Source organism: Danio rerio, chromosome 1 (genome assembly GCF_052040795.2).
Source record: "Danio rerio strain M-AB ecotype USA chromosome 1, GRCz13ab, whole genome shotgun sequence".
NCBI lineage: Eukaryota > Metazoa > Chordata > Actinopteri > Cypriniformes > Danionidae > Danio > Danio rerio.
In genome coordinates, this window is record NC_141021.1 from 47,163,713 (window position 1) to 47,190,698 (window position 26,986).

Below are 26,986 nucleotides of genomic sequence, written 5' to 3' on the forward strand. Positions count from 1 at the left end.
GTATAAACAAATTATTTTTATATTATAAGATTAGGACACATTTTAATCAAACGACTTTTTTTGTTTTTATGAAATGACTCTAACATGCTAAACAGGAAGCCTTTATTTCATTTTTATTTTCGTTCATTTTATAACTGATTTTTTTCTCATAGCCTGTCTGGTGTTATATCAACAAAAAGACGCAAACAAGATTTTGAAAGATTGACGCATTTCCCAAAGTAATTGAATTAAGTCTTATTAGCCTGTTGCGTATTATTTTAGTTCATTTGTTGTTTTATTATTTAAAATAGTTGTTTTAAATTTTAGTATGCGTTTAATGTTTGTGTAAGGGAAGAAAGTGTGAACTCTTATTTTGTTTAAAAAAAAAAAAAAAGCTCACTTCCGGCGTTCTGCATGTGCATTTCCTCAGTCGTCCGCTGTTCTGGTTGAGAAGGCCAAATAGCGAGTGTCCGGTGAGTGAGAGCTCATTTTTAAACTCACTGCATTCGTGGTCTGTTCTTTGACTTAAACGCGGACTGCCTTTTGTGGGAGCAATATATTTATTAAACTATTAGTCGGGAAAACACTGATATTAGGGTTCTATAAATAATAGTAGTGTAGTCATTGAAAGTCCTTGAGGAGTCAGCCGGCGGCTTATCTAACGTCACTACAAACGCTGCTTGCCCGACATTTAACCTCGAATAAATAGCTTTGATTTATAGATAGATATGCAAAGATGAAGTTTGTATATGTATATCGATGTCTTAATTTAAATGTGGTGAATAAATGTTTGGAAAACGGATGTGTCGGCTAAAGCTTGCGTGCTGGAGTTTGTGTCCTAAAACACCTGCTTTACTACTACAATCAAACAGTCGCTTCATGCATTATAACGGAGGATTGCATATATGTGTGTATATCTTGTGCTAATATTGACAACATGTTATGTATTTGATGCCTCGCGCTAACGGCGGAACCAAGGCATTGGGGTTTTGTTTACGTTTTTTAAGCGGAAGTCAATCACGACGCACGTTTTGTCGTATCTGCCGATTTTCAAATCACTGCAAGGTGAGTAGTGTACTCATCAATAAGGTCAAAAATACTCACGGTGAAAAATAATGAATGATTGCTTATCCAGTGGGTTGAGTAACCTTACATTAATAACTGCAAACATTTTTGTTATAAAACTTTTTTTTAAATGCAATGTTTCAATATTTAAAAGTGTTATGAATTTGCAGACATTTCTGCAAAAAAAAAAAAAAAAACTAAACACTGAATGAAGTCTTGTTCAAAATTCTTGTTTGTTTATTTATTTTTTATTTTTATTTTTTGCTTTGTTAGCGTCAAACTAGGGCTAAACAATAAGGTCAATAGAATAATAATAATTATTATTAATAATAATTATTGATTTGTGTAAGAGAAAAATAAAAGATTCACCTTTTAAAATAAGTATTGTAATTGAAATCTAGTCTACAGATACAAATTGGTGTAACAAAAGAAGCCTAGAAACACATTAAGTGAAGTTTATTTTTATATTCACACGCTCGTTCAGTGACAAGCTCTCTATATTGTTTACCATGGTACTTCAGATATTCGGTCTGAAATCACATGTAATATGACTTGAACATTTGCGCTATTTATCTGACTGTGAACAGTGTTGTGCTTTGCTAGTCATGAGCTGTTAATATGATTTCCCCATTTAGTATTAGCAAAGAATACTTTACTGAAATTATATTATTAAGGAAAAATTCTGAATGTGTGAATATAAACCCAACTTCACCTCAATTAGAAACAAATGTATTTGGGATTTCTGAAAGTTGGATTGCCAAAGTTATAGTAAATTTAAGGTGTTAAAAATGTGTCAGTAAATGTATAGCAAACCCAATTCTCCCTCATTCTTGTCTCACTTGCTCACAGTGCAGCATTACGTGCGGTCTACACTAAAACATCTGTAACGCTACAGATGGTTTTTACAGAGCGTCTTTTGGGAACATATTTTTGTTTTTTATTGCTTTAACACTGAACATTCAGAATAATAATATAAATATGTGTAATTAAATGTATAAAATCAGGAAAATTATGTATAAACACCATACAATCTCTGAATATAGATATGAATAAAACAAAACTAAATTTATTGCAAAATTGTAAGTGCTGCAATTCGGGTGAAATTGCTAAAGTTATAGCGAATTATGGTGTTTAAAATGCGTCAGTAGATGTATAACATCCCTATTCTCTCTCATTCTTGTCTCTGTTGCTCACAGTGCACTTCACTGAGATGTCGGCAGCATTACGTGTGGTCTACACTGCTTCAAGGCCTGGTGGGTTTATGATTTATTACAACTTTTGGTACATCTATACATGCAATGGAGATGAAGGCTTGGCTCTTCCTTGGATGATCATGCTGTTTTTTTACTCCGTAGGGTCGTTTCTGGCCTGTCAGAATCTCGTACGTCCTTTCAGCCTATCGGCGCACAGAGCAGGGATTAGTAAGTATCTCATGGTGCCAAAACTGAAGCTGGTATAAATGGTGACAGAAGTGAACTATTACTTTAATTACATTTTTATCTGATGCTATCTGCATTTTAACCTCCTAGGACTTAGTGGCCACATACGTTAACAGCACATTTTAGCTCTTAAGCGGCTATTTAAAATACTTTGATTGTTTTATATTTTGTTACAGACATACAGTGTCATCTTGCAACTGTTTTGCAACATATGAAATGTCCCAAACACTATTTTTAACGGTCCAAAATGGACACATGATTCTGTTTACACTCTGATAGTCAAAACAAAACAGAAAAGTTAGCTTTGTTATAATTATCTTACATTTTAATATGTTTTGGTGCGATGATAACCCAATATTAAATAAACAACAACAATGACTTAATGTTTTGAATGAGAAGCTGTAATGTGGCCATGCCAGGAATGAATTTTGGCGTGGCGCCTCACCATGGAAGAACAACCATGCTGTCATTAAGTGTCATTAGCTCAGTTATGTCATGTTAAATACAAAGGGTCCATTGTTTGAGATGTCTTTGTTGTGACAACCAGAGATGTATAAAGTACTAGAGACCCATACTTAAGTAAAAGTACAAGTGCTTTATCAAAAATTGACTTGAGTAGAAGTAGAAGTGCTCTTTAAGCACCATACTTAAGTGGAAGTACAAAAGTATTCAACATTTTTTGTACTTAAGTATTACAAGTAGTTTATTTCAAAATTTACTACTCAAGTACTGAAAGTAAAAGTACAAGTATTGTGTAATGTAGTTATTAAAGAAAGCAGTCAAAATACACTAATTGTTTTGTTTATTTTGAATATCTTTTTGGGGTACTTGATTAAGCAGAACGAAAAGAAACATGGCTTATGATACTGTCTTTCTCTGTAAATAGTTTCTATGGTACAAGAGCTCACATCGTCAGGCCCTTTTACCAGAAAATGCCTTCACTGATGAGATAATTCAGCATGTTCACTCACATACATTCTCTCTCTCTCACACACACACACTGCCCTGCACACACCTAAATGTACACTCTCTCCCCACTCTCACACATTCATACACTCTCACACACACAGTTCTCTCTCTATCTCTCTCTCTTACACACACATTTTTGTGAATTGTGGGGACATTACATAGGTTGCAATTGTTTTTACACTCTCTCTTACACACACACACACACACACACACACGCACACACACACACAGACGCACACACAGGTACAATCACACTGTTGTTTTCTCTTACACATTATTCACTCTCACTCACACACACACACAAAGACACACTCACACTTTGGGAGTTTTGAAGTTTGATTGCTTTAAAATAAAAAGCTTTAAACTAAACAAGCAAACTAAATCCTGCTTCACAAATTCACTTGATTTTGATTTTATTGTAAAAAAACAGGAAAATGTGTATATTACTCTGTTAATTGAAAATCTGAAATATTTTATGGCTTATGGCTATGATTTAGTAATAATTTTTATTTATTTTTATTATGTTTTTAATGAAATTGGTCTTACAGTTCATATTTTCTGTAGTATATTTATTAATTCTGGTACTTTTACCATAAACCAACATCTCAACCATTTGGTAGAGGCTGATATTTTAGAAATAATGTGATGTGTTGAATAAAAATGCACTGATTGTGTTAACTAGCGACATTAGGAGTTAAGAAATGCAATCAAAAACATTCTATTGCTTTTGTCTTGGTGTGACAGTTAAAAGGTTTTTGTAATAAAATTTTGTCCTTTAATACAGCAGTCAGATATACGAACTGTGCCCTTAATTTGACCTGCTCAAAGAAAACACTCTTCCTGGATGTATCAAACAAAACTCATGCACAGAAGACAGCACAAGCATTTACAGCTAATAAACTCATGTCAATATTATCCCGCCTGCTTTTTGAGCGCTGACAGGCGGGTCTTACACGGCTATGATTGGTTATTGTCCTCAACAGAAAGGGCTTTAGAAATATAAGCGCTGTTCAGCCATGGCGGGAAGAATACGCGATTATCACAGGTAATAGACACACAAACTTGGCACGCTCATGTCTGGATCCACAGCTTTAACAGCTAAGAAGAGAGGAAAAGTTACCTTACAAACTGGCCAGCGGGTCAAATGTCCAAAGTGAGAGAGCGAGAGATAGGCAGAGGTGAAGTTTTACAACATTTCTCCCTAATAGTAAACTAGCGGGTGTGCTGTGCCGCCTCGCCCTCGCGCCTCCGTCCTCCTCCATAGTATTGCGACATCGCTCATAGGAGATAAATGACGTCATCACGTAATAACCAGGTATGACCTATTACTGAACTGATATCAATCATTTTGACACCCCTAGTAACGAGTAACGATGCAGCACATAAAAAATCTATCGGAGTAAAAGTATTAAACTCATGTAAAATATGTACTTAAGTAAAAGTGGAAGTAGGAGAAAAAAATAATACTCCAGTAAAGTACAGATACTGCCTTTTAGTACTTAAGTACAGTAGTGAAGTAGTTCTACTTCGTTACTATACATCTCTGGTGACAACATGGCATAACCTGTAGCTGTCTTTGACATTTAACTCAACATTACTAAGACAACATAATTTTGTCATAAACATGATTGTCATAAACCTGTCATAAACATAATTGTCATGAGACCATTATTATTGTGTCATAAATAATTTTCTGATCACATTTATTAGTGGAACAATATGGATTTTTCATTTAAATTTCTCAAATTTTATAATAGTGTCATTATTATTTAATGACAAATTTGATTTGTACCACTACAGCATACCTGACAACATTGGGATGTTAAAATAAGGGATATCCCTCCCTCCTCCTCTTTTTCATTTGATTACACTAAATAACCAAGGTGTCACTTTAAAAATGCACTTTTCTAACTTTTTATGATCATTTAAGACAAAATTTGTGTTTAAAAGAAAACCCACCAAAATCGACATGTTTAGATATTATTATTATTATTATTATTATTATTATTATTATTATGTGTATATGTCTGTTTAAACATGCACCCAAACTCTAGAATGTCCACTTTCGCTCTGCTTCAATCACTATAGAGCGCGTCAGACAGTCATGCACTGCTATATGAACTGACTGTTTTGAGGATTGCATAGGAGGGGCAAAGGTGTCTGTTATGGAAAAGAAGGGAATCCCGCCATTTTTATATTTACTTTAAAGTGTTTTCATGCCTAAATAAAGTAAAAGCACAGAACAGATTCGCATTTAAGTGCAAGGGCGCCCCCTGGTGGAGGCAATATGGGTTGCATATAGCAGGGGTTCCCAAACTTTTCAGCCCACGACCCCCAAAATAACAATGCCAGTGACTCGCGACCCCCAATATCCTCTGAGGTGATTATGAATACAGAAACCTTGCATGCAATGACGCAGACACACCAATTAAATTTGTGTCAGTGCTTTAAATGTGCCAGAAAGTATAACCTGATGTTATAAAATCAAAATGCATCTGACGCTATTGCTACCTTTAATATAATGTAATTACCCCAGGAGTCGCAATCCAATAGAACTAGTAACTATAAGCTACTATAGTAACTATAAAGTATATAGTAACTATAAACGACTATTTTTATTTTCAGTTTAGTTATGGATAAAATATGTTAATTCTTATGGTTTAATAAAAATAAATAGATTTTTGGAAATCACCAGGCGACCCCCCCTTCATTGCCCCGCAACCCCTCGGGGGGTCCCGACCCCCACTTTGAGAACCACTGGCATATAGGGAGGATCAGCTTCTTTATCTTATATATGGATAATAGCGGGATAAAATTGTAAAATATGGGAAAGTCCCGGGAAAAACAAAAGGGTTGACAGGTTTGCACAAATGTTGAGTCAGGGAAAATATAAAAAAAAAATAAAATAAAATAAATAAATAAATTAAAAAAAATATATATATATATATACACACTTTCCCAGAGATGGGTTGCGGTTAGAAGGGCATCTGCTGCGTAAAAACGTGCTGGATAAGATAGAGTTCATTCCGCTGTGGCGACCCCGGATAAATAAACGGACTAAGCCGACAAAAAAATAAATGAATTAATGAATTTATGTACACGTGTGTGTGTGTGTGTGTGTGTGTGTGTGTGTGTGTGTGTGTGTGTGTGTGTGTGTGTGTGTGTGTGTGTGTGTGTGTGAATATATATATAATATGTCTGTGTGTAATGTAAACTTTTTAATTTTTTGATGAGCTCATCCTTTAATATAAAACCTTTTTCGGTGTGCAGAGTATGTCAATAATCAGGAGGAAGCCACAGACTGGAAGTCCATTACGGACCGTGCAGCTCAGACTCTTCTGTTGACAGAGCTGATCAGAGGTCAGTGAACAACATCAGACGTTTATCATATGAAGCACTTTGATAAAATCTTCAAACTAATGATCCTGATAGCTCCTAAAAACTCAGCACCACTTGATGTTTTTGTTGATGCAGGTATGGGAATGGCCGTAAGCTATCTTTTCCGTGAACCAGCCACAATCAACTACCCATTCGAGAAGGGTCCACTGTCGCCCCGTTTCCGTGGTGAACACGCGCTGCGCAGATACCCATCAGGAGAGGAGCGCTGCATCGCATGTAAACTCTGTGAGGCCATTTGCCCAGCCCAGGTAAATGTTAATTCCCTTCATCATTCTGATTATGTCAGGTGATAATTGGTATGTATTAATTGTCTTTATTGGTTGATTTAATCTATTCTGTGCTACGTCAATTTGGCCATATGTCATAGCTTTTTAATCTGAAAGTAAATGTAATTTCAGCCATTGTTATGCATGTTTTATAATTATATTCATGATAAATTGTTTGAAATATATAATATCTTTATATCAGCCATAGACCTTCTGCTCACCAAGATATCGCTGTTGCCATTGGCCATTAAAAGAATCAATACCATTGACCACTTGTATGCCATGGCAAGTCTGTTTAATTACATAAGTGAATAAAACAGAGTGAATTAAAAAGTGCTGACTGTATTTTTCTCTTTTAGGCTATCACTATTGAGGCTGAACCGCGTGCTGACGGCAGCAGGAGAACAACACGCTATGACATAGACATGACCAAATGCATCTACTGCGGCTTCTGTCAGGAGGCCTGTCCTGTGGATGCTATTGTAGAGGTCAGCAACTAATACAGTTAATACAGCACAGTATAATATTCAAAAGTATATATTATAGATTAATCACTACAGTTTATACTTTGACGAAAGGTTTTGAACCACTTACATTTATATTATTATTATTATTATTATTATTATAATAAAATCACATAATCCTACAAAAATCATTATTGCTGGGGTCCGTTCTTCGTACGTGGATTACTCAGTTAGCTGGATTTGGATATTGACGATTTGACACGATCCAGGATCGTTTCGTTCTTCAAAGCTGATCCGAGAGTTGTTGTCATAGCAACAGTTCTGCTAGGTCAAACCTGATCGGGAGCAGGTTCAATTCATATAAACAGGATTAGATCAGCTCAGTTCAAGCAAAGATAATACAGAAAGTATGTTCCGAATTCTGATATTTTCTTACAGTAGTAGTTATATACACTTGGAAAAATGGTACATATTTTTTAACTATATATATATATATATAAAGTTATAGTCATTAATAAAATAAATAAAGTTATACATATTATTAAAACGTATGCAATCTGCACCCTCGAAATGAAAGTACAAAGACTGCCACCTGGTGCAAAGAGAAAACTTATTGATATGAACTTTTTAGATCGCTTTAGTACAAATAGTGTATGATAGAAATGCAGAATATGTGACTTTTTTAAAGCAATAATACATTTATGCAGTCATAAACATGTTTTGATAGTTAATATGCCGGTAATTTGATGCTTCACAAAAGTTGCAGACGCCTTTACCAATATGAAAATGTTTTTGTAAACAACCAGTTATTCTTTACACCGATTAAAAAACGGCTACTATTATAAAGAAAATCTTTTCTAAACGTAGAACTAAATACATTTATTTGCATTGAAATGCATGATGAATACTCTTGTCTTGACAAATGAAAGTTTAAGCCTGCAGCTCACAACAAATGTGGAAGGTTATTGCGTGTCATATTTAACAAGCCGTTTACTGCTAATTTGATGTAATTTTGCTCACATGGATAATTGAATATTAATCAGATGATGTCATTACGCTGCTGTGCCGTCAGCCAATCGTTGCATTGCTGATCATGATTTCGAGGATCGATAGATCTGTCCTTCACAACACACGCAGCGATCTCAGATCAGTTTATCCAGACATTCTAATCTGATTCGCGAACTTGTTTGAAGAACCAAATTAGCGAGAGATCAGTTATCAAGATTAAAAGATCCAGGATCTGCCAAATCATCTTAGATCATTTAAGCGAGGTACGAAGAATGGACCCCTGGTCACAAAACGTTTATTATTGTTGTTATTATTATTATTATTTCATGTGAATTATTAATGTGCATTTTACAGTGCATCTGGAAAGTATTCATTGCGCTTAAACTTTTTCCACGTTTTTATGTTACAGCCTTTTTCCAAAATGGTTTAAATTCATTTGTTTCCTCAGAACACCACACAATACCCCATAATGACAATGTGAAAAAAGATTTTTTTGAAATTCTTGCAAATTTATTCAAAATTAAAAGCTGAAAAATCACATGACAGCCTTTGCTCGATACTTTGTTGATGCACCTTTGGCAGCAGTTACAGCCTTAAGTCTTTTTGAATATGATGCCATTAGCTTGGCACACCTGTCTTTGGGAATTTTTGCATTCCTCTTTGCAGTACCTCTCAAGCTCTATCAGGTTGGAGAGGAAGCGACAGTCTACAGCCAGTTTCAGATTTCTCCTGGGATGTTCAATAGGATTTGGCTCTGGGCTCTGGCTGGGCCACTTAAGGACATTCACCGAGTTGTTGTGAAGCCACTCTATTGATATTTTGGCAGTGTTCTTTGGGTCATTGTCCTGCTGGAAGATGAACCGTCTCCCTGGTCTGAGGTCAAGAGCACTCTGAAGCAGGTTTTCATTCAGGATGTCTCTGTACATTGCTGCATTCATCTTTCCCTCTATCCTGACTAGTCTGCCAGTTCCAGCTGCTGAAAACTGCACCATCATGCTTCACTGTAGGGATGGTATTAGCCTAGTAATGAGCGGTGCCTGGTTTTCTTGAAATGTAACGCCTGGTATTCACTTCAAAGAGATCAGTTTTAGTCTCATCAAACCAGAGAATTTTGTTTCTTAACGCAGGCCTGATTGGTGGATTGCTGCACAGATGGTTGTCCTTCTGTAAGGTTCTCCTCTCTCCACAAAAGAACACTGGAGCTCAGACAGAGTGACCATCAGGTTATTGATCACCTCCCTGACTAAAAGCTGATTTATACTCATGTGTCAAGCGCACACGTATGCTACGGCGCAGCCTACGCATGGACGCATAGCCAACGCGCACCTCCCAAAAAATGGAACTACACATCGCAACGACGCGTAGCGCAAGCTCTGTGATTGGTCGGTTTGATAGCGCTGAGAAGTGTGGGCAGGACCGAGAGCCGTTGGAGTGTTTACGAGTGTCGAGTCCCGTGAGGGAGCTCCAGATGAAATTTTTTTTTTGTTTGTGTGTGTGTGTGTTTACCTTATGGTTAAAGTTGTTGCACGGTCACCGGTAGAAAAAAACAAAACACCAGCGAAGAAACTCGAAACAGAGGAACATAAACACATTACTGCCAACTAGCGTTTCGGAAGTATTATTGCAGAGCAACAGAAACAGCGCGCAGAAGTATAATTGCACAGCTACGTGTGTTGCATGCGCCATGGGTCACTCCAATCACTTGATGCAGAAGTATAAACCAGGCTTTAGGCCCTTCTCCCCCGATGTGTCTTAGCTTAGATGGCCGGCCAGCTCTAGGAAAATTCCTGATGGTTTCAAACATCTTCCAAATTTTTCTGCAAACTTCTTCAGCCTTGTGCCTCGACAATCCTGTCTCAGAGCTCTACAGACAATTCCTTTGTCTTCATGCTTTGACATGCACTGTCAACCCTGGGACCTTATAGAGACAAGTGTATTCCTTTTCAAATCTTGTGCAATCCACTGAACTTACCACAGGTGAACTCCAATTAAGCTGCTCAAACATCTCAAGAATGATCATTGGAAACAGTATGTACCTGAGCTCAATTTAGAGCTTCATGACAAAGGCTGTGAAAACTGATGTACGTGTGATTTATTTATTTTTTTCAGGTTTTTTTATTTTGAATAAATTTGCAACAATTTCAAAAAATCTTTTTTCACATTGTCATTATGGGGTATTGTGGGTAGAATTTTAGGGAAATAATGAATATAATCTATTTTAGAATAAGGCTGTAACAAAAGAATGTGGAAAAAGTGAAGCGCTATGAAGACTTTCCTCATACACTGTATTTGCATTTAGTGTTTGAGAGGGATATTGTATTAAATATGTTATTAACTAACCTACCATTGACTGTTATGTTCATTATTTTAATTCATCCTTTCTAAATCAACATCTTGCCTGCTTGTTTAGTCCAAGAATTGCTCTTTCCCTCTCATTCTGCACAATATCACAATATTTATGTAACTAATTACAGATCAGATTTACATTAATGTTTACCTCTGCCTTGCTTTCCACATCTTAGGGCCCCAACTTTGAGTTCTCCACAGAAACCCATGAGGAACTGCTTTATAATAAAGAGAAACTCCTCAACAATGGAGACAAGTGGGAGGCTGAGATCGCTGCCAACATCCAGGCTGACTTTCTCTACAGATAAACATGCTTCACGGACTGCCTCGTCTCAGCACAGTGACAATATAAGCAGCGTCATGTTCTCTCACCAATAATCGCAGTGTTTCAGTGGCATAAGGTAGATTTACTTTTCAGGGACTTTTGAAGATGCACATTTTGGTTTATTTCAATGTGAGCATCCACTTAGATGCTCAGTTCTGGTATTAAAGGGATAGAACACTTAAACAATGAACATTTTGTCATCATTTACTCATCCTCCAAAGGTGTTTGAGTTTCTTTATTCTATTGAACACAAAATTAGATCATTTGAATATTGTTGGAAACTGGTAACCATTGACTTCCATTTGTTTTTCCTTCTATTGATGTTAATGGTTGCCAGTTTCCAACATTCTTTAATGGATCTCATTTTGTTTTCAACAAAAAAAAAGAATCGTATAAAGCTTTGGAACCAACTAACGGTGAGTAAATCTTCATTTTTGGGTGAACTATCCCTTTAAGCAGCCTTAAAGTAGTGCATCACATGGAGATATTTCTCAGTACATCTGAAGTTGTGCAGCACAGCATCATCCTCACATGGTAAACTGTGTAATAAGTAAAATCAATGGCAGGATAACCACTAGAATGATGCCCTACTTTAAGGCAAATGTTACTGTCTCATTTTATGGCAGTCGATCCATCCTCCCCATTTTTTTCTTCCTTCTTCATTTCATATTTTGACCATCCAGTTGATTTAAATGAAGAGTTGTAACAAACAAAAGCACTTCAAGTGTGTTGAGTTTATCTCACATTATCTCCTTACTGGTAAAACATTTTATTTGTCCTTGTGAGAACTGTACAAAGACTAAATAATTGTGGACCGTATATAATAAATTATCGCTCTGTCCAAATTGTTCTTGTCTTTTCTTGTAACGCAACTCTGGGAATAGTTTGAACACCTTCATACAAGCAGCACACTGTATATCCAGGGGCAGATTTAACCAATAAGTGAGGCAAGTGGCTGCTGAGGGTCCGAGGAAATCTGGGGCCCCCCCATAAATATCCAGATGTATAAATTATACTTATAAACTAAATATAACATAATTTTCTACCATATTTTGGATGGTGAGAGTTAAACAAATACAATTTTAATGTAATTAAATATCTAATATACAATCAAATCATATAATAAAGTATCCAGCATGGAGCGGCACAGCAGTCAAATTTATAAAAAAAAAAATTGTAATAATTTTTAGTTGTGAATTCATTTTAGGAAAACTAATCATATATTATGTAAATATTGCATTCATTTAGAGTGTCGAAAAAAAGATTCAGCAGTATAAATATTCAACAAAAGGTGAAAGGCTGCATTTCAGAACAAAATCACTAAATCTGCCGCTGTGTCCGTCTTCTAGGAAATCTGTGTTCTTGGCCAATTATTGTCTGAATTACATAATAATAATTTCTCTCAATGTTGTCTGATGTTTTTTTCATTTACATTTTAAAAGACGAATTGTTTAAAAACATTTTTTTGAGCACTTTAAAAGTCCTCAAACTTCCCCCAAACCCACTTCCAAGCATGTTGGATGGCAGGAATTAGGTCATTTCAAATATTTTTTAAAAAAGGGACCCCCAGGGGGCTTCAGCAAACTTTTAATGTAGTTTTGGGAGATTTAAAATAGCTAAATAAAACATATAATATCAAGATCTTATTTTAATTCAGACCTTCAACTGCTGAATTTTGAACTTGGTTGTGTACATCGGGAGGCCTTAGTGTCAGAAAGGTTAGGAGGGTTGAGTATTGTTTGTTTTATTGTTCTTTTCCTTCTGTTTTTATGTTTACAATATTATTTTGATCAATTTATTATGATAAAATTATTCTTTATTAGGTGTCCCATCTGGTCCTCCAAAGTATTGGGGAAATTAGTGTGTTTACCATGAGATCTGTCCGCCTTTGGCAAGTCATTTTAAAGAATTCCATATAACTTATCTGTATCTGTTTTAATGCTGCTGCTTATCTTAGATATTAGTGTCTGTTCCATTAAGTCCTTGTAACTAGTTGATGGCTACTAGTGCTTCATTAGCTGTTATCCCATGGTCTGTTGAAATTCTTGATTCTGATTGGCTGGAGGGTGTGCATTATTTTCATTTAAACGCACAGGTAGTTCAAGCAAAGTACCTTTAAGGCAGGTCATTTCACTCGGCGGCCATCTTTAAACACCTCTCGGGCAGCATGCTTGGGCATTCTGTTTCAATGAGGAAACATCAAATTCTTCAAAATTGCTTGCAAAGCTTATGATTACATTTCGTATTAGGAATCATCAATAAAAGTAAACAACATCTGTTTCTTTAGTTTCATTTCTAAACATCTAAATCACACAAAATCTTCAGAAACTCAAGTCTGCTCTGAGCCCCTCCCCTGGAGTATCGTCAGCCTATAGCGATCAATGATTGGCTCCTGTGCAAGAAGGTGGGCTTTATTCCCCATATAGCAATCGATGATTGGCTCCTGTACCAGAAAGCGGGGCTTAATTTGCCATATTGACTGTTACACTTTTCCCCATTCAAAAAGATAAGAGTGACACGTCTTGTGTATTCTATAGTCTTTGGTTCCAGTCAGTTTAATCACAGTTCAAAATAAATGCACTTGTTATGATAGGTATTCGTATGTACTGCACAGGCAAACCAATGAAGGTGGTTAATGGGTAATTTTTCATTCTAAAATTAGAAAAATTCTCAATTATTATGCCACAAAATCAAGTTTTAAGAGTTTTTCCAAGCAGGAATGTAGTTATTTTATTGTCAAATTGGTAGTTTATGTACAAAGATAGTGCGTCTTTGAAATTTTGTTTTAGTGTATTCAAACACTGAGCTCCAGGCAGTCAGCGGCAGCTCCATGAACACCTCCTTGCCAAGAGAAGCTTTACATCATCGGGACCTGCTGCTGGATTTCATCTCTTAAGTCTTAATAAAATGACCTCCATGTCATGCATTAAAATCATTTAACGCTCGGCAGATCATTGATTGTCCCTTGGTTCTCTTAATGCACTTTTCCACTGCATTTTGTATGTAACTTCAGTATCACCCTGTACTTTTTTTTAGTAAATCAGTGTTAGGTGAGGAGGTTGCAGCTGTAGCATTATCAAAACACTGATTTGTGACAAAAGATACCAAATTTGTTATATTTAAAATAGTTCGCTGCAAGCACCTCTGTGTTTTTGGTTCACATGGGACGAGTTTTTTAGGAAATCACGGCAGTAGTGGGGCAACAACTATAGTGTCATCCACTTCAAGCAGTACTAAACTGCAGTGGATAAGTGATTTAGTTACATAATGATAGCTACTTACAGACACCGGCCACTTTATTAAGTACACCTGTCCAACTGCTTGTTAACACAAATTTCTATTCAGCCAATCATAAGGCAGCAACTTAATGCATTTTGGCATGTAGACATTGTCAAGGTGATCTGCTGCAGTTCAAACTGAGCATCAGAATTGTGAAGAAAGGTGATTTAAGTGACTTTGAACGTGGCATGGTTGTTGATGCCAGACAGGCTGGTCTGAGTATTTCAGAAACTGCTGATCTACTGGGATTTTCATGCACAACCATCTCTAGGGTTTACAGAGAATGGTCTGAAAAAGAAAAAATATCCAGTGAGTGGCAGTTCTGTGGACGCAAATGCCTTGTTGAGGTTAGAGGAGAATGGCCAGACTGGTTTCAACTGATAGAAAGGCAACAGTAACTCAACCTCTTGTTGCAACGGAGGTATGCAGAAGAGCATCTCTGAACACACAACACGTCCAACCTTGAGGTGGATGGGCTACAGCAGCAGAAGACCACACCGGTGCCACTCCTTTCAGCTAAAAATAAGAAACTGAGGCTACACTTCAGCGACTCACCAAAATTGGACAATAGAAGATTGGAAAAATGTTGCCTGGTCTGATGAGTCTCGATTTCTGCTGCAACTCTCGGATTGTAGTCAGAATTTGGCGTCAACAGCATGAAAGCATAGATCCATCCTGCCTTGTATCAATGGTTCAGGCTGGTGGTGGTGTAATGGTGTGTAGAGGATATTTTCATGGCACATTTTGAGCACATTAGTAACAATTGAGTATTGTGTCTATGACACAGCCTACCTGAGTATTGTTGCTGACCATGTCCATCCCTTTATGAGCACAGTGTACCCATTTTCTGATGGCTACTTCTAGCAAGATAATGCGCCATGTCATTAAGCGTGAATCATCTCAGACTGGTTTCTTGAACATGACAATGAGTTCACTGTACTCAAATGGCCTCCACAGTCACCAGAGATTAATCCAGTAGGGTGTATATTGTGATTCAAAAGTTGTGCATTGATAATAATATATAAGTTTTTTATTATATGTAGATTAAATGTTAAAATAGCTTGCCATATTGACCAAGCACTGTTTTGATGGTTCCCATCATGTGTGTTAATGGAGAAGCAGGAGCACCTCAGTGAAGGAAGATTAGCTACCCAGCATACAACTGTTGCTCTAATCCGCTCTGAGAGGATAGGCTTAGGACAACTACAAGACTGGAGCGACACTGCCATACTGTTTGTTTTTTTGCAAGAAAAAAAAAGAACACTCCTCTGATATTTTAAGAGGATCTTCAAAAAGAAACCTAAACAGTGGGAATTCTAAATTGAGCGTTTCATGTTGTGAAGTGGTGGCTAATGATGTTTTCTAGTTTCCCGCTCTGAAAACGAATCCGCTGCTGTCATTTGTCGTCTATATTGACCATTACAGCCGTTTGAAGTATTTAAGTCTCTTATCATATTGAGCCGAAGATGAAGGACCGACTGGAACAGCTAAAATCGGTAAGATAATATTTGTTATGAATTACGGTTTTGGGATTAAAAGCACTGTGTGGATTGATTTGCTACTGTTTGACCTTTATCTATGGGGAGGTCCTGAGCTCAGCATTGACTCAACTGGGCTGGCTAACTCGTTAATTACTCTTGTAGATTTTTATGTAAATGTTAGCAAAGGGTGTCCTATAATAATCAGAAGATTATACTTGTTATACGAAATGGTTTTAAAGAGTAAACAACTGTCAACGTGCGTCTGAAATGTGAGACTCGCTGCTAGAAGCGAAACAGCATCCTTTTGTCGAGCATAATTAACACTGTATTGCAATTTTTTTTTACTTACTATGAAGTACTTGAATTAATATGCTGTGGTAATTCTGGTAATGCTAAACTATAATAACAAATTACCCAATTCTGTACTAAGTTTATGTAGCTGAATATAGAATGATGCAAATTCCCTCACACACATTTTGTGAGGTATAATACAGTATTAAATAGTTTATCAGTTCTAAGTTAATGCTGTATTGCTCAGTAAAGTGTTGTACTATCACAGTGAAATACCTTTACAGTGTGTTCAAAAACACTATTTATATTATAGTATTTTTTCATGTGGGTGGTTTTCATGGTACACAGTTTAAAAACAATTTAAAGGTTTCTGTATTGTGGAGTTTTTCTACAAATCTTGAAGATAAAGCTGTGAGGACCTTTTTTTTTTCAGGTTTACTTTAAAGTAAAAATCGCAACCAGTCTAATGTTTGTTGGTCTAGACAGTCTCAGAGACCAGCTGGTTTACCAGCTAAACAACAGCTTGACTATACACTACCTGACAAAAGTCTTGTCGTCTATCCAAGTTTTAGGAACAGCATGTAATAGCTTGACTTCTAGTTGATCATTTTGTATCAAAAGTGGCTTAAATGAAAGGCAAAAACCTGTAGAATACGCTTTTACCAAAATAAAATATGATCATGCCTTGATTTTTAGTTATTTAATTTGGACAGTAAGGTCTGACTTTGCTTAGACAAGTCTTGTCACTTAAGAGAAATAATGTACAGTGTACAATATAAAGTCATGGTGCAGTGGAATAAGAATGAATATTGTGTATGACTCCCATGAGCTTGGAGGACTGCATCCATACATCTCTGCAATGACTCAAACGACTTATGAATAAAGTCATCTGAAATGGCAAAGAAAGCTTTCATGCAGGACTCTCAGAGTTCATCAAGATTATTTGGATTCATCTTCAATGCCTCCTCCCCATCTTACCCCAGACATGCTTAATAATGTTTATGTCTGGTGATTGGGCTGGCCAATTCTGGACCACCTTCACCTTCTTTGCTTTCGGAAACTTTGTTGTGAAGGCTGAAGTACGAGAAGGAGAGCTATCCTGCTGAAGAATTTGCCCTCTCCTGTGGTTTGTAATTTAGTGGGCAGCACAAATGTCTTGATACCTCTGCAGATCTCTCGCACGCCCCCATACTCAATGTAACCCTAAACCATGATTATTCCTTCACCAAACTTGACTGATTTCTGTGAGAATCTTGGGTCCATGCGGGTTCCAGTAGGTCTTCTGCAGTGTTTGTGATGATTGGGATGCAGTTCAACAGACGATTCATTGGAAGAAATCTAACTTCTGCCACTTTTCAAAACGATCAACTACTAGTCAAGTTATTATTTGTTCCTCTCACTACTGGGATCGACGACAGGACTTTTGTCAGGTAGTGTAGTTTTTTTTCCAGGCTAGCACTCATTTTGTTGTTGTTCATGTATGTCAATCCAGAAGTCGGATCAGACTGCCGATGATGTGGAAATTCCGATGGAAAATAAAGAATTCATGGATGAGTTCTTTGCTCAGGTATTTGCATATCAACTACACTGTATTTAAGTCAAGTGGAGCATTTGAATGTCAAAATGTAGTAATTTCTGCTTGTTTTATAGATTGAAGAAATCCGCACCAGTATTGACAAGATTGATGAAAATGTAGTGGAGATCAAGCGACTGTATTCTGTTATTCTCTCTGCGCCAACATCAGAGCAGAGTTAGTCACTTGTTGTTATTATTACCTATTCATTTTCTCTCTCATCTTCCCAACATCTTCATGTTTCACCTATTTCTCATCTCCTTTCTCAACCAGAGACACAGGATGAATTGGAAGCAGTTACCAATGAGATAAAGAAACTGGCCAACAATGCTCGCAATAAACTAAAAAGTACACTTCTGTTCTTACTTATTGACAATATAATGACAACTAGACAAAATGATACACTAATATTATCTATAAGTTCTGAACTATTTCATTGACAGGCATTGAGCAGAATTTGGCAGCTAACACCGAGGAGAGGGTTTCAGCTGATATGCGGATAAAAAAATCTCAGGTAACCAATCACTATCGCATTAGCTAATAAGGAGTTTTTACTTTTATTCATACGGTGTTTGCTTCCTACATTTTAGCATGCCATTCTTGCGAAGAAGTTTGTAGAGGTGATGACCAAATACAATGAAGCCCAAGTGGAGTTTAGAGAGAAGAGCAAAGGACGCATTCAAAGACAGCTGGAGATCAGTGAGTGACAATACACACACACACACACACACACACATACGCACAGACCAACCTTTGGGTTTGATTTATATGATCCATGGATTTGATATCATATGCATGTTTAGGGCCAATAGTGAATCTTGTGTTACAGCTGGAAAAGCCACTACTGATGAGGAACTGGAGGAAATGCTGGATGGAGGGAACGCTGCGGTTTTCACAGCAGGAGTGGGTACTATTCTGTTTATGTCTGTGTGTGTGTGAGGTTTTGTCGTAAGAATATAATTTTGTTATAATTTTTGTATTTTTACAAAAACATTATATTCGGTAACTGCTGTAAGAAACTATTTCTGTTCATTAAAGATCATGACAATTTCACTAAAAGAATAATAAAAAAAAACAGTTTCGAACATTTATTTATTGATTTTTTTTTTCTCTTTCCCCCCCACATCAACTAGGCACACAATAACAATGCAGCATACACATATACACATAGTTGAATTATTAGCCCCTCTGAATTATTAGGCCCCCTGTTTATTTTTTCCCCAATTTCTGTTTAATGGAGAGAAGATTTTATCAGCACATTCTAAATAGTTTTATTAACTCATTTTTAATAACTATTTTATTTTATCTTTACCATGATGACAGTAAATAATATTTTACTAGATATTTTTCAAGACACTTCTATTCAGCTAAAGTGACATTTAAACGCTCGACTAGGTTAATTAGGTTAACTAGGCAGGTTAGGGTAATTAGGCAATTTATTGTATAATGATGGTTTGTTCTGTAGACTATTAAAAAAAATAAAAAAGGGGCTAATAATATAGACCTTAAAATGTGTTTTTAAAAATTTTCAATTGTTTTTATTCTTGCTGAACTAAAACAAATAAGACTTTCTCCAGAAGAAAAAATATTATCAGACATACTGTAAAAATTTCCTTGCTCTGTAAACATAATTTGGAAAATAATTAAAAAAGAAAAACAAAATTAAAGGGGGGCTAATAATTTTTACTTTACCTGTATATATACACAGTCAAATGACATAACTAAAAAAGTAAAAAAATAAATAAAGTAAATAAAAATCATAATAAAATAATGAAAATAATAATACAATTTAAAAATTTTAAAATGTTTACAAACAAACATTTACGTAATATTCATATATGGTTCCCAAAGATAGTCCTCCTAGAGTGAGGATCCTTTTGCAGGTTTTATTAAACAGAATGGTCAGGCAAGCATGGGTCAATACAGGAACAAGCAGAAGTGTATGGGCAATTCAGAGTCAATAAACACGCAGATGGTCAAAAGGCAGGCAGCAGACAAAAATAAACTAACAAAACAAAGCAAGGTTCAAACACAGAAGGCAAGGAAAACCACGTTCACATTTAGTATAACAAAACTCAGCAATGAGAGTTTCAAAGTGAGCTGTATATATATATATATATATATATATATATATATATATATATATATATATATATATATATATATATATATATATATGTGTGTGTGTGTGTGTGTGTAATGTAATCAGTCCATGAGCAGCATCAGCTGTGTGAGTCTAATCAATGGAGACTTGGAGCAGGTGTATTCGTGTGTGTTGCATGACTGGATCTTGCAGTCCATATACTGGTAGATTTGTAGTTCAATGCGATCTGTGAGTTTACCAGCGATCTGCACAGGCTGGATCGCTGGGGATCGTGACAAGTCTCTCCAGTCCAATACAATTCACTATCTCCTTTTTCACAATTCCACGGATGGAGCATCCATGTGTTTCCAGCGTAATGCAATAGCCCTTCCAGCTTGAAGAAAAACAAAATCAAAAATTGTTGTCTTTCCAGTTCTAAGTTTCATGGGATACAAACCAGAATACAGAGCTTGGCATTTAAAGGGATTTTAATATTAAACATGTCTGACATGCATTCAAATATTTTCCAAAACGTTTGTATTTTAGGAAATTGCCAAAGGCAGTGATATAATGTACCTTTATCATCTAAACATTTAGAGCACCTGCTTCGAATCAGAGCAAGTCAGATCTGTTTCTGTTGATATATACTTTATTAAGAGGCAGAGCCGCTAAGCACAGAGAGAGTCCCTGTTTTTGCTATCCCAGTGATATAGTGTGATATTTAAAATATGAACTTGTGAGATTGTAGTGTGAATAAAAGAGATGTGTAACTCAGTCAGAGAGTGAGATAAGAGCATTGTCATTGCTTTGAGATTTTTTTTGTAATAGGAAATATAGGACTTATTGTCTATTTAGGAAGCTTTTGTTTTGTTTGTTATTTGGCCTTACCCTCTCCTGACGATTTTAGCTATGCATATTTTTATTTAAGTAATATCTTTTTTTTTTTTTGATTACCCTTTCTGGAAATGTAAAAAAAGATTGCCTCTGTTAAACAGTGAATAAAAGACAAAATTTTAAAAATCTCCCCCCCCCCCCCCCCCCCCCCCTTCCCAACTTTTCTTTTTCCTTTTATCTTAAGTGAAAGTATGCTGGGATAGAGAAAAAGGAGATTCTCCATGCACATTATTAAACATTGATTTATTATTATTATTATTCATTTAAACAAATTAAATTAGATATTTTTATTTATTCATTCATTTATTTATTTTCTTTTCGGCTTAGTCCCTTTATTAATCCAAGGTCGCCACATTGGAATGAACTGCAAACTTATCCAGCACATGTCTTAGGCAGCGAATGCCCTTCCAGCTGCAACCCATCTCTGGGAAACATTCATACACACTCATTTACACTCAATAATTTTAGCATACCCAATTCACCTATACCACATGTCTTTGGACTGTGGGGGAAACCGGAGCAACCAGGAAACTCGAGCAAATGTGGGGAAAACATGTTAACTCCACACAGAAACGCCAACTGACCCAGTCGAGGCTCGAACCAGTGTTACATTTTCTCCGAACCCCTAGAAAGGAGGTAAAATGTAACACTGGAATACTAGCAGAAGTTTCCAACCTTTAAAATAAAATTGTTCTTGAGCACCAAATCAACATTAAAATAATTTCTGAAGGATTATGTAAAGCTGAAAACATGCTAATAAATTACCAAATGTAAGATATTTTACAATAAAAATATATTTTAAACCACAATGATTGTTCACGGTTTTATAAGCGTTTAATATCTTACAGATTTTTAGACTTTCAATTCAGTATGCTTATAAATACTTTCTTCTTTTCCGTAGATTATGGATTCTGGAATATCTAAACAGGCCCTAAGTGAGATCGAGGCAAGACACAAAGATATCATGCGGCTGGAGAGCAGCATAAAAGAGCTTCATGACATGTTTGTGGACATCGCGGTGCTGGTGGAGAATCAGGTACATGTGTTCATCTTCAAAGGGATAGTTCACCCAAAAGTGAAGATGATCTCATCATTTACTCTCCCTCACGTTTACCAGCCTTTTTCTACTGTTGAACACAAAAGAAGATATTTTAAAGAATGCTCGTTGCTGGAACCCATCAACTATTCGACTTCCATAGAAAATGTGTACTATTTGGGTACTTCCATACATACTATAAAAGCCAATGGCAAACAGCGTTTTTAAAAGCATGTTGATACATACTTGCCAACATTTGTCTAGACAGGGGAGGGGAGAGCAGGAGTGCTGGGAATGTCTAAGTTTTGAGGGTGAGGTGTTTGAATAACACAGCTACCGTAAGTTGCTACTATGGACCGGGTTTCGTGCAGCCGCTGCGATTGGATACTATAGCAAAGTCGCAATCCTGGGGTGTTATAAACTGTACCAGAAAGCTGAGGGGGGGGGGGGGGGGTGTGAAATTACGGGAGTTTTCAAGGAGAAATAACAAAACGGGAGGGTGGCAGGAGATGGGTCTGAAATACAGGAAGCTCCCAGATGAAACGGGAGTGTTGGCAGTTATGTGTTAATAACCTCTTATTAACATGCTGTTAAAAACGCTGTTTGCCATTGACCATAAACAAATTAGCTGAAATCGGTTTTGAACAAGTGAGTAAATGATGACAGCACTTTCAATTTTGGTGGACTATCCCTTTAATGGAGACATTTTATATGTTGTTTCGCTCAGGTTTGAGATAGATTTAAGCATTTAATATTCATATTTGTCGACAGGGAAGCATGATTGACAGGATTGAGAGCAACATGGACCAGTCGGTGGGTTTTGTGGAAAGAGCTGTGGCTGACACTAAAAAAGCTGCCAAGTTCCAACAGGAAGCACGCAGGGTGAGCTTGGACGAGTACAGCAACTGTGTCATAAAACAAACAATCTTTATCTGTGTAGCATTTTCATTGATATAATGAATGGAGAATAGGAATCTGCAAGTTGCATGCCAAATGTTTTCCAGCAAATGTAAACTAATGCAAATCACCACAGAAAAAAAAGATGTTTTATTTACAATACATTTATATATATATATATATATATATATATATATATATATATATATATATATATATATATATATATATATATATATATATTTATTTATTTATTTTGTAGAATTTTTTAATATTTTATTTATAGATACACAACATTTATACACCTTAGACATACATTATGTAAATACAAACTGTTATTTTTGATGCTATTAGTCACCATTGTTTGACAGCACTAGCTTTATAAACTCTTGTTGTGTGTCTGAGTAGCTTAAAACAAGCATTCTGTAATATAATAATACTCCAGTGCTAAAATGAACCAACCTATTCGTAAGTGACAGCGTATTAATAAGCTGCTGCAAGAAAACAATTCTATACATGATTTCTTCTCTAACTGTGGTTTGAGCACTTACAGTTTATTGCAAGTCAGTGTATATAATGAAATGATGATAAACCTATAGAGCTCAATAGGATCCATGTTCCCGTTTCCCAAATTTCCAGAATGCATTGCGCTGTGAGGACACATTCCCATTCTGTAAACTACCAGTTTCTAAGATTTTCAAATTGCATTTCATGTTTTGCAGGGTTTTTTTTCTTATTATTATTATTATTCATTACCCTTTGATTTCTTCTGTTTTTTTACTTCTCTTCTTGCACTGATGTCTTGTTTCTTCTACGTGATTTCAACTCTGCTTTCTACACATTTCCCAATTATCCTTTCCCTTTGCTTCCCTTCACTGTCTTTATATCCTGATCACTTACACCCCTGCAGAAAAAGATGATGATCATGTTGTGTTGCACAATTCTTGCGGTCATCGGAGGCTCTCTGGTCTACAGCTGGCTGACATAGACTACAAGGTGAATATTAATGATTAAGTTACTTTATGAACAGTACACTACCTGACTTGTCGTTGATCACAGCTGTAAAAGCAACAAATAATAACCTGACTTCTAGTTGATCGTTTGGAAAAGTGGCAGAAGGTAGATTTTTCAGATGAATCATCTGTTGAACTGCATCCCAAACATCACATATACTGCATAAGACCTACTGGAACCCGCATGGACAAAGAAATCTCACAGAAATCAGTCAAGTTGTGCTGCACATTACATTACAAACCACAAGAGAGGACAAATTCTTCAGCAGAATAGCACTCCTTCTCATACTTCAGCCTCCACATCAAAGTTCCTGGAAGCAAAGAAGGTCAAGGTGCTCCAGGATTGGCCAGCCCAGTCACCAGACATGAACATTATTAAGTATGTCTAGGGTAAGATGGGGGAGGCATTGAAAATGAATCTAAAGAATCTTGATGAACTCTGGGAGTCCTGCATGAAAGCTTTCTTTGCCATTTCAGATGACTTTATTAATAAGTGATTTGAGTCATTGCAGAGATGTATGGATGCAGTCCTCCAAGCTCGTGGGAGTCATACACAATATTAACACTTTTTCCACTGCTGTACAGTATTTCTGTTAAGTGACAAGACTTTTGTCTAAGCAAAGTCAGACCTAATTAAATAAATAAAAATCAAAGCATGATCATATTTTATTTCGGTAAAATAAGCGTAATCTAGAGGCATTTGCCTTTCATATAAGCCACTTCTGATACCAAATGATCAACTAGGAGTCAATAATTTGCTTGTTGTTCCTAAAACTTGGATAGACAAGACTTTTGTCAGGTAGTGTTTGTTGAAAGTTTGTGAGTAACATCCTGTTTTGATTTGTTTTCCCAGAGGAAGACTTTGTCTACTGTTACAAGTTCACAGTGTCTATCAACAAATCAAGAGGAGCATCTTCGTGCCGATGAACAATAAGCATTCCCAAATACACAACATGTTTTCCATTGCTTGTTTATCTTATTTTCCCATCTCTATTTTTGTCTTCTACGATTTTCCTGTCTCATCAGTTGGCCTTGCGTTATTAGAAGCATCACAGTAAAATGTGGTGTGCAAGCTATCTTTTAGGGTTGTGGTATAAATATTTGCTTTTATTTTTAGTTGGTTTTGGATATAGCCTGTATGAGGATAACATTCTTGTTTTTCGAGGCCTCATTTTTATAACTGACAAGTGAAACATCCTGATGAATACTGGTGCCCGCTTACATTGTGTCTACAGTGTACAAAATATCTGATAATTAACAGTTTCTGTAATTTGGGATTCACATTGGGATTGGGATTCAGTGTTTTCTGTTTATTCACTTTTGTGAATTGCATTATAGGATGTTGATCTCTGCTCTGTCCACTTTTGATGTTGAAAATTCAACTCTACTGTTTGACAAAGTGGCTTTCATTGACATTTTTGTAGTTTGAAATAATATAATCTATAAGAAATAATGTATAGAGAAATATAAGTCTGTAAAATACCAGAAAATGTTCTGGCAGTTTATTACAAGGTTTTTGTAGCTTTATATACAACACTGACCCAGACAATATATTACTTTAAACTATTAAATGTTAACAAAAGTGACTTTTTTTCTAACTTTTCAAGGTTAAAAGTTGTTGGAAGAAAGATTTAGGTCCCATAATGCAATTAAAAAACAAATAAACAGGGAAAAATAAAGCCATGAATCACAAAAAATATGAAAAACTGCTAATTTATGGATATTTGTTTACACTGGATGACAGTCATACTTTTAAGTAGTGGTTTTATCTACACTGGATAACAGTAATGCTTTAATAATTAGCAATTCTGTCTACACTGGATGACATAAGCAGTAAATCTCTGACAGTAAACCGATGCCCGGTTTGCTCAGGCTCTTCCAGTGCAGCATGATTTACGTCACATCCTGAATAGAAAGTGTTAGTCTTTATTACAAAAACCTCTCTGCTGCAGTCGTCACATCAAAGGCTAATTCACCACTCGTTGCCTCTAAATCATGGGTCTCAAACTCAATTCCTGGAGGGCCGCAGCTCTGCACAGTTTTGCTCCAACCCTATCAAACACAGCTGATCCAACTAATGAAGGTGTTCAGAAGCTGTTGGGATTCAATTCAATTCACCTTTATTTGTATAGCGCTTTTACAATGTAGATTGTGTCAAAGCAGCTTCACATAGAAGATCATAGTAAATTGAAACAGTGTCATTCCAGTTGTTTAAATTCAGTTCTGTTCATTACTGAGAGTCCAAACACTGAAGAGAAAATCCATCGATGCACAGCTCTACAGATCCCGAATCATGCAAGCCGGTGGCGTCAGCGGCGAGGAAAAAACTTCACCAATTGACAAAAAACCAGACTCAGTTGGGCACGACCATTGGTCGACCTATGGCCAAACGTCTTGTGCAGAGCAAGGTTGGAGCAAAACTGTACAGAGCTGCGGCCCTCCAGGAATTGAGTCGAGACCTAAGCTCTAAATGATCAAATGACAAAGATAATGAGTAAAACGAAGTCTGTGGTAAATTTAAAGTTTAAAGGAAGTTGCTGAGACTTTTATTTCAGTATGTTGATGTACTTCCAACTGAAACTCAATATTAAGTAGGGGCTGAGCTTTCTTTTAGCAAATTAACAATAATAGGGGGTGTGGTTAAGTATATTTTGGCTGAAGCCGTCAAACTGACGACACCAGAGCAGGACCGCCACTCCAAACATAGAAGGAAATGGGCAGACTTTGATTGAAGATTATCATAACAAACTTTTTTTTGTAATAAATTAACTTTTACAAATTGATAGTAAGCATGGTGGCTCAGTGGTTAGCACTGTCACCTCAAAGCATGAAGGTCACTGGTTCAAGCCCCGGCCGGGTCAGTTGGCATTTCTGTGTAAAGTTTGCATGTTCTCCCCGTGTTTGCGTGGGTGCCCTCCGGGTGCTCCGGTTTCTCTCACAGTCCAAAGACATGCGCTATAGGTGAATTGAATAAACAGAGTTGTCCGTAGTGTATGTGTGTGTGAATGAGTGTGTATGGATGTTTTCAGTATTGGGTTGCTGATGGAAGAGCATCCACTGTGTAAAAAAAATGCTAGAATAGTTGGCGGTTCATTCCGCTGTGGCGACCCCTGATGAACAAAGGGGCTGAGCCGAAAGGAAATGAATGAAATTGATAATTCACCTAAAAAAATAACAAT

General features: G+C 36.4%; 2 protein-coding genes and 1 long non-coding RNA gene across 7 annotated transcripts; 2 read left to right on the forward strand and 1 right to left on the reverse strand.

The window, feature by feature from the left end:
* The first annotated feature begins 397 nt into the window (after nucleotides 1-397).
* On the forward strand, nucleotides 398-12,105 carry ndufs8a (NADH:ubiquinone oxidoreductase core subunit S8a). 4 transcript variants are annotated; one of them, XR_015475637.1, is made up of 8 exons: nucleotides 398-1,044; nucleotides 2,241-2,297; nucleotides 2,400-2,465; nucleotides 6,723-6,812; nucleotides 6,927-7,099; nucleotides 7,477-7,605; nucleotides 11,112-11,489; nucleotides 11,598-12,105. XR_015475637.1 is itself a non-coding variant. In XM_087235409.1 (7 exons), exons 2-7 carry the CDS (start codon nucleotides 2,255-2,257, stop codon nucleotides 11,241-11,243), a joined length of 633 nt encoding a protein of 210 aa, XP_087091535.1. In that variant the 5' UTR covers nucleotides 398-1,044; nucleotides 2,241-2,254; the 3' UTR covers nucleotides 11,244-12,105.
* A 343-nt stretch (nucleotides 12,106-12,448) lies between these two features.
* Nucleotides 12,449-16,345, reverse strand: LOC147846991 (uncharacterized). Its single transcript, XR_015476895.1, has 3 exons — nucleotides 13,251-16,345; nucleotides 12,942-13,190; nucleotides 12,449-12,586 (listed from the first exon to the last, which is right to left on the reverse strand). It is a non-coding gene; the product is annotated as an uncharacterized LOC147846991 (long non-coding RNA).
* Nucleotides 15,732-25,280, forward strand: stx3a (syntaxin 3a). Of its 2 annotated transcripts, none has more exon segments than NR_131945.1 (11): nucleotides 15,732-16,035; nucleotides 17,804-17,878; nucleotides 17,962-18,061; nucleotides 18,158-18,232; nucleotides 18,328-18,398; nucleotides 18,475-18,583; nucleotides 18,714-18,787; nucleotides 21,763-21,897; nucleotides 22,669-22,779; nucleotides 23,517-23,790; nucleotides 24,661-25,280. NR_131945.1 is itself a non-coding variant. In NM_001308827.1 (11 exon segments), coding segments are annotated over 10 exon segments (858 nt in total). In that variant the 5' UTR covers nucleotides 15,732-16,005; the 3' UTR covers nucleotides 23,783-23,790; nucleotides 24,661-25,280.
* Nucleotides 25,281-26,986: the final 1,706 nt, after the last annotated feature.